This window comes from Ixodes scapularis, unplaced genomic scaffold (genome assembly GCF_016920785.2).
Source record: "Ixodes scapularis isolate PalLabHiFi unplaced genomic scaffold, ASM1692078v2 PGA_scaffold1__304_contigs__length_218370807, whole genome shotgun sequence".
NCBI lineage: Eukaryota > Metazoa > Arthropoda > Arachnida > Ixodida > Ixodidae > Ixodes > Ixodes scapularis.
In genome coordinates, this window is record NW_024609846.1 from 96,519,764 (window position 1) to 96,532,958 (window position 13,195).

At 49.2% G+C, this 13,195-nt stretch overlaps 1 protein-coding gene across 1 annotated transcript; it reads left to right on the forward strand.

Annotated features, from left to right (window-relative positions):
* The first annotated feature begins 11,238 nt into the window (after positions 1-11,238).
* Positions 11,239-12,370, forward strand: LOC115324204. The gene is made up of 3 exons (XM_040211214.3): positions 11,239-11,276; positions 11,694-11,733; positions 11,931-12,370. The coding sequence occupies exons 1-3, from the start codon at positions 11,267-11,269 to the stop codon at positions 12,367-12,369; spliced, it is 489 nt and encodes a 162-aa protein (XP_040067148.2). The 5' UTR covers positions 11,239-11,266; the 3' UTR covers position 12,370.
* Positions 12,371-13,195: the final 825 nt, after the last annotated feature.

Consider the following 13,195-nt stretch of genomic DNA (forward strand, 5'->3'; position numbering starts at 1 on the left):
TTCGAAGACGTTTTCGCAATCGCGGTGCTAACACATGTTCGAGGCACGAGCGGCAGGAATGGCTCAGGCGCTTCTAGCAAAGATTGCCGGAATGCCCGTAACGCCGGCAAATATTTTCTCTTCTCCTTCCTGGAAAACACACCGGCTGTCAAGCCAAGGGGTAAGCAAGCAGCCTTTACGAATTCTTCTGATGTCGAGACAATCTAGGAGCCCAGTCCGCGACGTGCTGCTTCTTCTTCCGAGGCGAGATGGGCGAGATCAGGCAAGATGCCCCGCGAGAAAGGAAGTCACGTGTGTGCGCCGAGGGCTGGCCCGGCTGCGACTTTTTTCGGGAGCTAATCCAAAACGACCAGTGAAACATGACGGTCTCGATCCCGATCGCCCAGTGAAATAGGGTCGCTTCAGAGAAGTCGATCCCGGCGCGTTCCAAAACGACCAGTGGAATTCGCCATCACCTTAAGGGTGAAAGGAGTATAGGCAGTATTCACTGGCGGCCATAGCTGTATGCGCGAATGCTGAGCGCGTGTTGGCGATGAGCTTCCACAGTTCTTCTGCAACGTGCCTTTCGCACCCGATTGCCTGTCTTAAGTTAAAATTATTACTTATCGCGATTATCGTGCTCGTTGCCATCCTCTACTTGGCGCCCTCAGTAATTTTGTGTTCAGCACGCTAACCGGAGAGAGCTCGCAAACCAGAGAGCAGATTGCGAACAGGCTTGTATAGGACATAGAAACTACACGGCCGCCGTTTTTGATTTATAGTTTCAGGTTGGAATTCGAATTTGCAACACGTGCCAAATGTGCTGGCCCTGAAATGGACATCGAAATAATTGTTTTTAAATGGCTTAATAACTTTTTGTAAATTTTTCCACAGACACACACACGCACACGCACGCACGCACGCACACACACACACATACAAAAAAGAAGCAATATTTACGCCGTTAGACGTAATTTAGGTGGGCGTAGCCCTGCTCGGCCCCGCCCGGTGCAAAACTGAGCACCTTTTCTCGGCTCTCATTGCATCGTTGGAGAGATTTTGGAAGTGTGAAATGTTAATTATAAAATTGTATCTCCGTGCCGTAATAGCATTTCAATCGACATTCTTGTTTTATCTTCCCGAAACAAATAATCTAGATAAAGCCATTATTATTTTCAAGACTATCGCGATATTGCTTTTCCGCTTCGGCTTCGAACGATAACAAAGATGGCTGCCGGCGTTTGCGGGGTGACCAACGAGAGCAGCTCGTCGAGCTCTTCTATTTTTATGAGCGCGAGTTGTTTTGAGTTCATCGAGCTGTTTAGACGAAGATCTCCTCAACAGACCTAGTTTACAGCAAACAACGGTCACAAGTACACGCCTTCGGAAGCGCTGTTGACGCTGCGCGGGTGCTTGGGTTCGAAGCGGACGGTAGCGGGACTGGCCTAAGCCCGGTATCCCACTTCAACTATGCTGGTTGATCTGGCTTGACTTGTTTCTTTGCTGATGATGAATAAAGATGTTGGTTCCCGCAAAACCGGCCCCGCTGCTCTGTGAATTGTGCGACCATTGTGATTGTAACCATGGTTTCAATACCCGAGAAGATACCTACACAAGTAAAAATTTGCTAGCGATTTGGCTGGAGGCAATCGGGCTTTCGGCTCGCATCAGGTTTGTTCCCGTCAATTCGCTTTGAAAGGAACGTAGCTCTCTCGTTTTGCAGTGCACCTGGCCTGCCAATGCGAATATATTTAGGTCTCGTTTTAGTTGTGCGTTATGACGCTCACCCAGCTTGCTCACGGATGTCATGCGAAATAATTACAAGAACAGAAAAGCAGGAACGACTACATATTTATTTTTGTTGATTTTTTTAGTCCTCTCGGTCGCTTTTACCAGTTGCTTTTACCGCACATCGACAGACCCTGGCAGACGTTTGTGTTGGACAATGGCTCGTGCGTAATGGAACGTTAGAACGCCGCTTTCATGGTCGCGTATTGCAAGCGTTACAGACATTTTTATACACAGGGCGGAATAGCAGACGGACGAAGGCGAAAACGGACGCCGACACGCAGCTTTCATGTCCGCGTATGGGCATTGCAGACGACAATAGACGGTGATGTGGAATAGCAGACGATGCCGGAGGCTGCTGCGCGTCTGCTCGACCAGCAGGTGGTGTTGGCAGTGTCGGACTTCCAGACTTGATGCACCGGATGTCAGAATAATGGAGGCGAAGGACGTTTAAATAGGGCAGTTAAACGTTATTAGATTAGTTCAGTTACGTAACTGCTCATGGACACCGCTTGCACGAGCAGGACCCCCCTCACTGGCCACGAGTCGCCTCCCGTCGCACGACGCGCCGGACGGCCGCTATGGCAACTGCAGTGTATTCTAAAGGAGTACGTACGTTTCGAAGCACAGCGTCTACATGGCGTTCCAGCTCTGCTCTATGAAACACACAGTTATGAAACGAAAATCTGGATGGCGCTTCAAACGACGCGCGACTAGAGGAGCGGTTGATAAAATCAGGACTGGGCTTCTCGCTACTGCACGTTGAAAATGGAGAGGCCGTGAACTGGGTGCTACCGGGTCTGACCTTCGCGGACGACATTGTGCTGACGGCGGGCTGTGCAACGGCGATGCAGCAACTTCTCGACATATGTGCTGATGAGGCTGCCGTGCTTGGTCTCAAGTACAACACATCCAAGTCCGCCATGATACAATTCGCGGGCACTGAGAAAGAAAAGTTCGACAGCCTCAGATTGGCGCTTGACGTATTACCGGTACTGAATAAGTATAAGTACCTAGGCGTTGAGTTGTCCAACGAGGCAGACTATCTGAAAGAGCATTACGTCCACCTTCGTCAATCCGCCACACGGGGAGCTAACATCCTCCGTAAGCGCAGCCTATGGAGCTGTAATAGATTCATAGTGAGCCGCGAAATGTGGAAGGAGGTGGTGGTGCCAGGTTTGACGTTCGCCAAAGCAGTGGTGTGTGTACCAGGTGACACAAGAACCGCTTTGGAGCGCAGACAACGAGAAGTGGGACGCCAAGCGCTGGGCTGCCATGGCACGGTGGCGAATGAGGCAGTGCAGGGGGACCTGGGCTGGTCGTCTTTCGAAGCGAGGGAGGCGACAAGCAAGGTTTCCTCTGACGGGCGGCTTCGACTCATGGACCGGTGCCGTTGGGCCAAGAGGCTGTTCATGTACACACATATGACTTCTCTGCAGAGCCGTTGGCGAAAGCGCCTCTACCAGCTTGAGAAAAAGTTCGGCTTCTTCACAGAACCGGTGGAGGCGACCACAGAGAAAGAATGGGAGTCTGTGGTGCGGAAGAGGGTCCGCGAACAGGAGAATGTGCAATGGCTGGAGGCTGCCCGGACAAGGTCAACCCTTACCATGTATGCGGAGTTAAAACAGCAAATCACGGCAGAGACGCGGCTGTATGACAACAGCTTGGGCAGCCGCCTATTGTTCGAGGCTCGTGCTGGAGCCCTGCGCTCACTGGTGTACAAACAGCGCTTCGACAATAGTGTGCAGTCGACTGTATGCCGAGTATGCGAGGGTGAGAGCGAAACCGCAGAGCACATCATACTCCGTTGTGGCGGAATCCGACCTTCTGCCAATTCTGCCACCGAAGAGGCGAACCGACTACACGAAGGTGTCCCGCCTCTAGCGGCAGCGTTGGGCTTCTCGTCAACAAGCGAGACAGCCAATACTACTGAAGCCTTTTGGAAGACCATCGAGCAGACGAAAAGACGACTGGAGGATTGGTGGCATCATACACAACACAGGGGGCGCTGAATTCACCCCCAGGCTTGGGCACGATTATTTGAGCCCGCCCGTTATAAAGGGAGCAGCCGCAGTATCATAATCATCATCATCATCGGTGGTGAGGAGGGCTACTCCCTCCCGCGGGAGTTCCACAACTGACCTAATCTTAGTAACGTCAGGTAACGTTGCCTGGGTTCTGCTTCGTCTACTCGCTGTCGCGGCTGACTTTCGACACGATCGGCGCACCAAAAGAAGTTTCGATGCGAACCCGCATTCTCATCACGGCAGGAGAAAACCAACACCTGGAAGCAGGGCTTGTACGATTTTCTCAACCCGCGGTCCCATTCTCAGCTTTCGTGCGTACGACGACTGACACACTCGCTTTCCAAAGCCGCGCTATGACGACTCGCTGCAGACGACGCTACACGCCACCTTCCTACTGGTAAGGCAAGTGTTGGGCTCCAAATCTCGCCCGTTCGACACCGGTTCAGTGGACGCTGCCATGAAATTATGGAGCAAACAATCGCGTTGCCACAACAATGCCATGGCAACGCGGATGTTTGCCCCATATATTCAATGCGACGTCCTATTAATGATGAAAATTACCCGAGAATGTGGTAAAAGATCGGGAACTTCGTAAAATAATAGAGACGCAGAAAATGAATCGTCTCAACAGCCGAGAGAATAACTGAAAAGACATTTCGTGGACGCCTCTTCTGTCACACGTCGATCCGCGTATGGAGAATACGGACGCCACCTCCTGCCCATTATAACCTCCTTGGTGGAGGAACTGATTTATAATCGGGCTTAAAACGGGCCGTGATTTCCACCTAAATAGCGTCTAACGGCGTGAATATTGCACCAAAAATTTTCGTGCGTGCTCGAGCGTGCACGCGCAGCCAAAGCACGGTGGAAGGCAATCAGCACGTGCTGGCGGAAGCCACGGCACCCGAGAGAGACTCCCTGCCGTTATAACCTTGTCAGTGAATCTCTAAAAAAAAAAAAAGAATGTGTGAGTTCACTTTCTTGCTGAACACGGAGACAGCCATTCACGGGGAAAAATGAAAGGATCACGGCAAATGTCGAAGCTCGTAGTACGATTAGATCTGAAAATATGTTATGTGCGAAGGGACAGGAGTAGGTGAAAATAAAGACCCTTGATATATATATATTTTTTTTTACAAGTAACGACAATTAACACGAATTACGAAGCACATTCCGCTGGAACAAAATGGCGTCATTCAGCCCAGCCTTCTGCTGGGCGCCACCATTCGCTCTCTATAACATCCACCGTCACGCAGTCGACACTTCAAATAACGTTGCTACCATGTATAGGAAGCACGAAGGGCTCCTCTTGTCTAGGAACTTTAAGTGAAACGTCATACTCACTGTCCCCGGCACATCGCAATTCTTGGTCTAATCGGATTGACAACGTCGTCATTCCCTGGCATCCTTCTATTGTTTGCCGTGATGTGAATTGTCTCGTATTATGCAGGGAAGTGAACGCACAGCCCCAAATTTTCATAGATTGGACTTCTTCAGTTATCTTCCCAATTTTATGAACGGTGTGATGGCTGAGTATAGGTACACTCAAAGAAATCTGAGGCACCTATAGACATTGTTTCGTTTACCCTCATTCCCAGCCACGTAGCTGACAAATCCGGTATGCGGGATGAAAAAAAAAAAAGAAAAAAGAAAGCGAGGCATTACAACCTGGAACGAGTAAAATAATGTAGAAAAAGCAAAACCAGAATGGCGGACAGTAGCGGTTCAAACGTGAGCTTGTCCCTGTGGTGTGGCGACAGCAAAACGATGTTTTCCCCGCATACCGGAAGTTCCAAGATTCAAGATGACGTCGCAGAAATGGTCTGTACTTTCCCGAAAGTAGTTGGGAAAGCCAATGGCTGCAATTTACGGTTGGAGCTCGGCAAAAAAGCGAGGCTGAAAATACGCGTAGACCTAAGAAAAAGGCCAGCGCTGTGGAAAATGAGTCTAGCGAAACGTCACTCTCAGTGCCGCAGACTGTTTGCTTGGGTCGTATTTCCAGCCTCTTCATTCGCTTCTCTTCGTAGAATGCAGCGATTGGTTCTCGCGAGTCCCAAGTGCTTTGCCAAAACGTAAAGGCACTACTATCTTATTTTAAAGGATCGAGGAGTGTTTAATGCAGGTTTCTAGTAGTTCGAAACAAACCATAGCGCGAATATGGTTGAAGTTGAAAAGGCAGTCGTCGGAACGGCGTCCTTGGACGTTTCGTCGCACCGCTCAACGCACTGCGCTCCCCTGCGCTGCAGCTGCGCGGACTTCTCGGGAGAGGAAACCGGGTCAGTCGGAGAACGGAAACCCCGTTCCCCGTTGTCGAATCGAGGCGCACGATATGCGGCTCGCAAATGACACTCATTGTTTCCTGCCCGAATCGCTCTGCTTTATGTTTATATATGTATGTCTTTTTTTATTATTATTATTAATTGCATGCGGGGTGAATGTTCGTACGCCCATTCGATGCTACGCAGATGATCTGGGCGGAAACGTGTAGCACTAGTCACCAAACAAGCTGCGCTTAGAGCAAAGGTGGGCGCCGCCATCTTGGTGCTCAGTGCAGAGTGACGTTGTGACTTCGGCTTTGCGATTCTAGAAAGCGAGTTCCTGAGCTTATGCGGTGTCATCAAGCTCGAGCGATATTGATTTTACTGAAAAAAAAAAAAAAAGAATTAGACTAAAAACGAAGTTAAGAAAAAAGTGTCTAGCAAAAGCGCGCGTGTGTATGGAGGCAGTCTACCTAAGGTCGGTTCTCGCCGGTCCCTCGTGCTTGTTGTCGTTCCTCGCGTTTCCACTCGTGCCATCGGTGGCTCGTTGTAGGCTCGTAAGCGTTCTTTTCGGGCACCTGAATCTTCGAGTCGTTCGACAGTCAATGAGCAAGCATGTCGCCCTGTTGCGACATGCGGCTGTCACAGCGGGTGCGCGTCTCATGCGTCGAAAAGTGAAGAGAAGCGCCACTCCTTTACCGCTTCGGGGTATGCTCTCTGCCTGAAAGTACAACAGAAAGCGATAAAATAAAAATAAAAAAAAAACCCCAAAAAAAAAAAAACGTTTGCGCAATTTCCAGTTTTAGCTTGACGACGTTCAATGTCATTCCTCTCACGTCATCAATGGACAAACGGTTGTAATGGCCAAAGTACAGTGGCATAATAATAAAAAAATATGCCATGCCACGTCTAATGTCCCCCCACATATCTCGGAATCAACCACGAAAAGCAGCGAACGAAAGCCCCCCACTGATCGAAGCGTTGCAGGCTGCAGCCGGTTTTGTTACCCCTGATGCGACAATTACATGCGAACCCGAAGCAGACGACGATGACAGCGACCAAACAGACACGCGCACCGACGCATTCGACATCTGTTCCAGAATTTTAGGAACGCAGCCGCCACTCAAAGAAATGATAGCGTCCAATGCCCGATCATCACGTCATTTTCTACAAGCTTGTGGAAAGGCGTTGTTTCTGTGATGAGGGCTGTTACATTATATTAAGAATCTCCCTCTGGTTGTCAGCATAGGGCGTATTCACTGGCCGCCACATTTGAGGTCACTGTTTAGAGCGCATGCTCAGAACGAGCTCACATTAATAGGCTGCCAAGACCGGCAATCTTGATGATGCGGGGTGCACGTTGCAAAATAACTGTGGAAGCTAGCCATCAGCCCGTGCTCAGCATTAGCGCACAGGGATATGGCCGCCAGTGAATACACCCTATAGGAGTCAAAGTAAGACTCGGCCATGGCTATCAACCCTCGAAGAATTGAGAGTGTTCTTGGGCTATGCTGACTCCCCCTCAAAGCGTGTGCTGGCTGGATGCCCCTGTGAACTCTTCCTGCCAAAACCCCAACAACAGCCGTCTTGAATAGGTGGTTTAAAAAGAGGCTAATTTACAGCTGGAGGGTGTCGGGCATCGCCAAACAGCACCCGGGCTCCTGCTCTTTAACAAATAATGTGTTGGACTCGGCTTTTTTGACCGTACTGTCCCAAAACGATCTATAGGTCGATTATTTTAAACATTAAGCTTAACAAGGCTCCGGCCATTGATAACATCTCAATTCATGAGTTACTTAGGCATCTCCGAAAACTGCGATAATTACTCCACTTTTTAAGGGCGGTGCGCGTAAAAGCATAGAAAATTACCGACCTATTTTAATTTTGCCTTGTATTGGTAGTGTAAAAAAAGCATTCGTGCCTTACTTTGACAAGTTTTTTTTTAGACGGGTACAGTATTTTTTCACTTCATCAATATGGGTTCATTCAAGGTCGAAGGACACAGACGCTTCTAGAGGATTTTTCTGATACTGTAAAGCCCTTAATGTTCGCGAGCCCTTAATTTTTGGGAAATGCACAAAATTTAAGGGCACGCGAACATTTCGGTCCTTAGGAGTTTCAATGCAGGCGCATGGAATTCGCGAAATTTAGTGGCCGCGTTTATGTCATCTGAGTCCGATTTGCGAAAATAAAGGGTTTTACAGTTGTGGGGGACAATGAGCCGTGATGCACGTGGAGGGACGGCGCCGTGATGGAAGAAGAAGAAAAGGAGGCTCGCGGCGGGCGCGAGGGCAGAGAGTTCCAAGGCAGTGTTCCAAGGGCAGTGAAGAACGGAAGAGACGGTGCCCAGCGAGCCTAGGGAAGACCCGGACCACACGGCAGCTTTGGCCCTCCGCAGCACCCGACTCACGCGGTAAAGTATTTCTCCATGATAGCGCTCCCCGTGTGACTTCCTCGGAGCGAGTGGAACTCGGCCTGATCGGTCGTTATTGACAGGTGATCCAAACAGTATATTGATTTCATCTTTTTGAACGGAACCAAGTTTATGCGCACTTTTTTGGCGTATGCCACCGACGTTTGCTAATGAAACTTTCGAAATTAGGATTTCGTGGCTTCTTTTTACTACAGATTCAAAACTTCCTAAGGGAACGTCGACAGTGTGTTTCAATTGGGCATTTTTAGGGCACATTTTTGTCAATCAAGGCTAGCGTACCGCAGGAATCAGTTCTGAGACCATTATTGTTCAATGTTTATGGTAATGACCTCCAAAGCGCTGTGCCACTTTCGTTGTTTCAATATGGTGACGATACGGTTATTTTATTCAGAGCTACCAATTATTTAGATGCAATCTCTTCTCTGAAATCTGCTGCGATTAAATCTGTGAACAGGTTTGTGGCTAATTTAATTATTGTTAATGCTTCCAAAACGCAGCTTATTTGTTTTCATAAGCCATTGAAAAAAGTTAGGCCCACTTATCTTTTACTCTTACATGCGCCCAATTGTTTATCGTGTGCTTGTGAATCGGTGAAATATACATAAAATGTGAAATATCTTGGTATTTTTATTCGACGATGATCTTTCCTGGAACTCCATCCTTGCTCATATTTGTAAGAGGATTATTTCGAGCCAGGTTGCAACCAGAAATGACGGAAACCTGACTCAGGCCGAAACGTCGACTCACTAAATGCTTTCAAAAGCCAAAAACGCTTCGAAGTGCGACTTCATTCCTTTATTTTTTTCGGCATCCTACGCTATATTACGGCGCAACTCTTAGGCGCCCGTCTCTGGCTTGAGCGGTGACGCCGTCTGCTTCCTGCATGGGGGGGGGGGGGGGGGGGGGCGACGATATCAGAACGCCGAGCTCTTATTGGCTGATTGAAAAAAAAAATAGTGGGTAGACCTCAAGGCGTCTAGCGTTGATGTCTACCCACTATTCTTTAAATCAAAGCTAGTTCGAAGTCGGCGTCGTCCTGACATCATCAAGAAGCGGACGACTTGCTCTCCGGATAGCGTCAGCTGCCTCGAAGTGAAACGGAGTATCTACATGAAGGCTGGTTTCGACACCTGCGTAAATGGAATTCGTAACAACTCGAACAAAAGCAACAGATCACGAGCCATCAATTTTCTCAATCCCTCAATTTTCGCAATTAAATAAAATCACAAACCTCGCTTAATTTTTTTGAACGCCGTTCTTTTTTTGCCTTTTTTTCCTAGATTGAAATTGTTATGCATGTTATGTTTATTTTATTTATATGTGTTTGTCAAAACTTTTATTGCAGCTTTAAGGTTATCTCTTTTTCTCGCTCTCTCTTTCTCCATTTGGATTTGTATGCATGTCGACTCGCTCACTGGCTGTATAAACTAAGTTCTAGGGTGCCTACTTGTTTCCGCCCCTCGGAGCGGAAGCATGTAGGCACCCTACTAATGGCGAATTCCACTGGGCGTTTTGGAGCGCGCCGGGATCAGTTGACCAGATCCGGAATGGAGCACACGATCCGAACGGGGTCGCGCCGCCTACGGATCCCCAGGGGAACATGACCACTGCTCCGGGATCGGCGGATGCCTTCCAGTCATTCACCTGGCGGGGGATCCCTTTTCCGCGGCCGCCGCGGTCGTTTCGAAGACGTTTTCGCAATCGCGGCGTGTTCGACGCACGAGCTTCTAGCAAAGACTGCCGGAATGCCGGAAGCTGGTCGAGCAACTTGACGACGAACTGTCTTCAAGCAGCAGCAGCAGGTACAGGCGGCACCTCCCGGGCGGCCATTACGAATTCTCCTGAGGCGAGATGGGCGAGATCAGGCGAGATGCCCCGCGAGAAAGGAAGTCACGTGTGTGCGCCGAGGGCTGGCCCGGCTGGCTTCCGGTTGAATCCGCCGAAATCGTCGGAGCGACTTTTCTCGGATCCAGATCGAGATCTGGAGCGGGAGCTAATCCATAACGACCAGTGGAACACGTCCGTCTCGATCCTGATCGCCGAGTGAAATAGGATCGCTCCAAAAATGTCGATCCCGGCACGCTCCAAAACGACCAGTGGAATTCTCCATAAGTTCTAGAGAATGACTCTTGTCGCAATGACAGCATCTGGTGCTCGAGAATACAAAGTGGCAAAAGTGGGTGCCGCCGCCCATTCGCGACGGCACGTAGCATAAAGGGCTGTTTATACTCCAACGTAACGTCGACGGGCGCGCGCGCCCAACCGCGTTGCCTGACGTTGCTACGAAAGGACAGTTTATACTCTGACGACAGGTGGAACGCCTCGCAACGTAACGCGCCCCGGCGCGCGCCAGCGAAGCTCACGTCGAGGCGGGCTGTTTATACTCCAACGTAACGTCGACGGGCACGCACTCCCGAGCGCGTTGCGTGACGTAGCTGCGAAAGGAGAGTTTATACTCCGAACACAAGTGGACCGCCTCGCAACGTAACGCGCCTCGGCGCGCGCCGGCGAAGCTCACGTCGAGGTAGGCGCTGCTCGAATCTCGGCGTCGGCCGACGACGGTCGTCACCCAGAATTCCTCGCGCGAGCGTCAGTTGGAAAGAAAAATGGCGAACGGAGGTGCCGCGGAGTGCGAACCGGGCGATCTGACGACGGACAAGGTTGAGCGGCTCATTGAAGCGGTGAGAGAGCGCGAGTGTCTTTATGACGTCGGTTCTCTAGAGTACAGGGATTCCAAGCGAAAGAAGAATGCCTGGGAGTCCGTGCGCATTGCCTGCGGCATGAAGTCCGGTAAGTTGACTAGGGTGAATTCATGTCCGCTTTGCTTGGCGTGACGACATCTGGCCATTTTGTTTCGAACGCTTTTTGTGTGTGTGTGTGTGTGTGTGTGTGTGTGTTGAAGCGCGTGAAAGAGCGTGTCCCTGCACGCGCGCGTGGCGCTGACTGTGCTACGGCCACGGTCTAGCTACGGCGACTATTTGCTTCCTGCGATTTCTTTGTATTTTCCCTGTGAGCGCGTGCTGTCGCCATCGGGTACTACAAACGATGGCATCATCCAAACAGAAAGACATTGAGGCGCTCTAGTTATTTAGGACTTAAAACAGAAAAGAAGTGCAATCGGCTTACCTGACATGGCAACTTGTTCAGCATTTTATTTTTGTATCACGTCTGCATTTGGCAGAACTGAATTTGACATATTTATTTCAGGTGAGGACGCACAAAAAGCGTGGAAGCGTGTACGCGACAGGTATGTTCGGGAGGTCCGCGCCATTGAAGCTGCCACAAGGAGTGGCAGTGGCTTCGTCCGGAGAAAACAATGGGCCTTCCTGGAAATGATGTCGTTTTACGATAAACATATCCGACCCAGGAAGTATGTAAACAAAACATGAGTCCTTATTTGTTGTCTAACTAAATTTCTCTCCCATATGTTAATCCCATTTGCAGGGCAACCACCAACGTAAAGGCACCACCTGTGGGCGACACAGCACAGTGTCTATTAATGGAAATGGTGGAATCTTCTCCTGACGACTCGACCATTCCCACTGACTTCGAGCCTGCCCAAGAAGAGCTGCAGTGCAGCCCCGAGGCTCCTGTCCCAGCCACGCCGTCCACCTCGGTTGTATCAACATCAAGCACCTCGAGGAGGTCATCAGGCCAGTCACAAAGGTGCCCAGGACCCCCCCATTCTGCACGTAGAAGGGAGGTTGACGCAATGGAGAGAGAACTTCTAAATCATTTAAGGACTAAAATGACACAGAACGAGGCGTTTGCCTACTCTGTAGCACAATCTCTAGATCGTTGGGACGAGGTCACCAGTGCCCAATTCAGGGCTTGTGTTATGCAGATTGTGTATGAGTATGAATGTAAATTTCAGCAGAAATAAAACGCCCCCGACCTTTGTGCATCTGAAGGCACACGTGTCCACTCATGTTTTGATAATATACACATTCTGTTAATATGAACTACATTTTCGAAGAGCAATCTCTGCGTATGCAATTCTACTACATCGTTAGAAAAAAAAAAACATAATCTGTGAAGCAGTCTATGTTAATCTGAATATTATTAACTCTCTAGTTCAATACTTCAGAATTCGTTCTTGGAGGCAAGCTGCAGGGATGCCTATCACATAAAATAGCTTGAAAGAACACCTACAGACATATTTCAAATTTACCCCAAGCGTCAAGGAAGTGGCTTGGAATGTAGGTACACACGAGTGTGGACGATACCTTGCGCAGCGAGTGTACTTGCAAACCCGGCATGATCTTTGGTGCTTGTGTAAATTAGCAAAATGTCTAGTGCACATAATAGCATCATCTGCTACTCAGACACACAGCCTGCGCTAATACCGTTAATCAAACATGCTTTCTACCCATTACATTCGCTTCGTGGGTGGCACGCATTGCTCAAAACCTGTTTATATTTCCGAGAAAAATGCAAGTAGAAAAGCAGGCTTATCGAAAGTACATCTAGAATGTTATTTTACTCCTTTGTGGTGTAAATGAAAAGATTAAACCCGACTTTTGTAATTAATACGCAAGCTGTCCTATTTTCCAAGTGAGCCACTACTACATTCCTGCGGGTTCACTTAATAAGAAGCCAATCATTTGGTATGCGTGCCTGTATCTCAGTGGCAAGCGAAAAACATGGATGGCCAATATTCCTCGCTTGTGCCAATTACCTCGCTCTCCCCTGTACAATGAAAATCACCA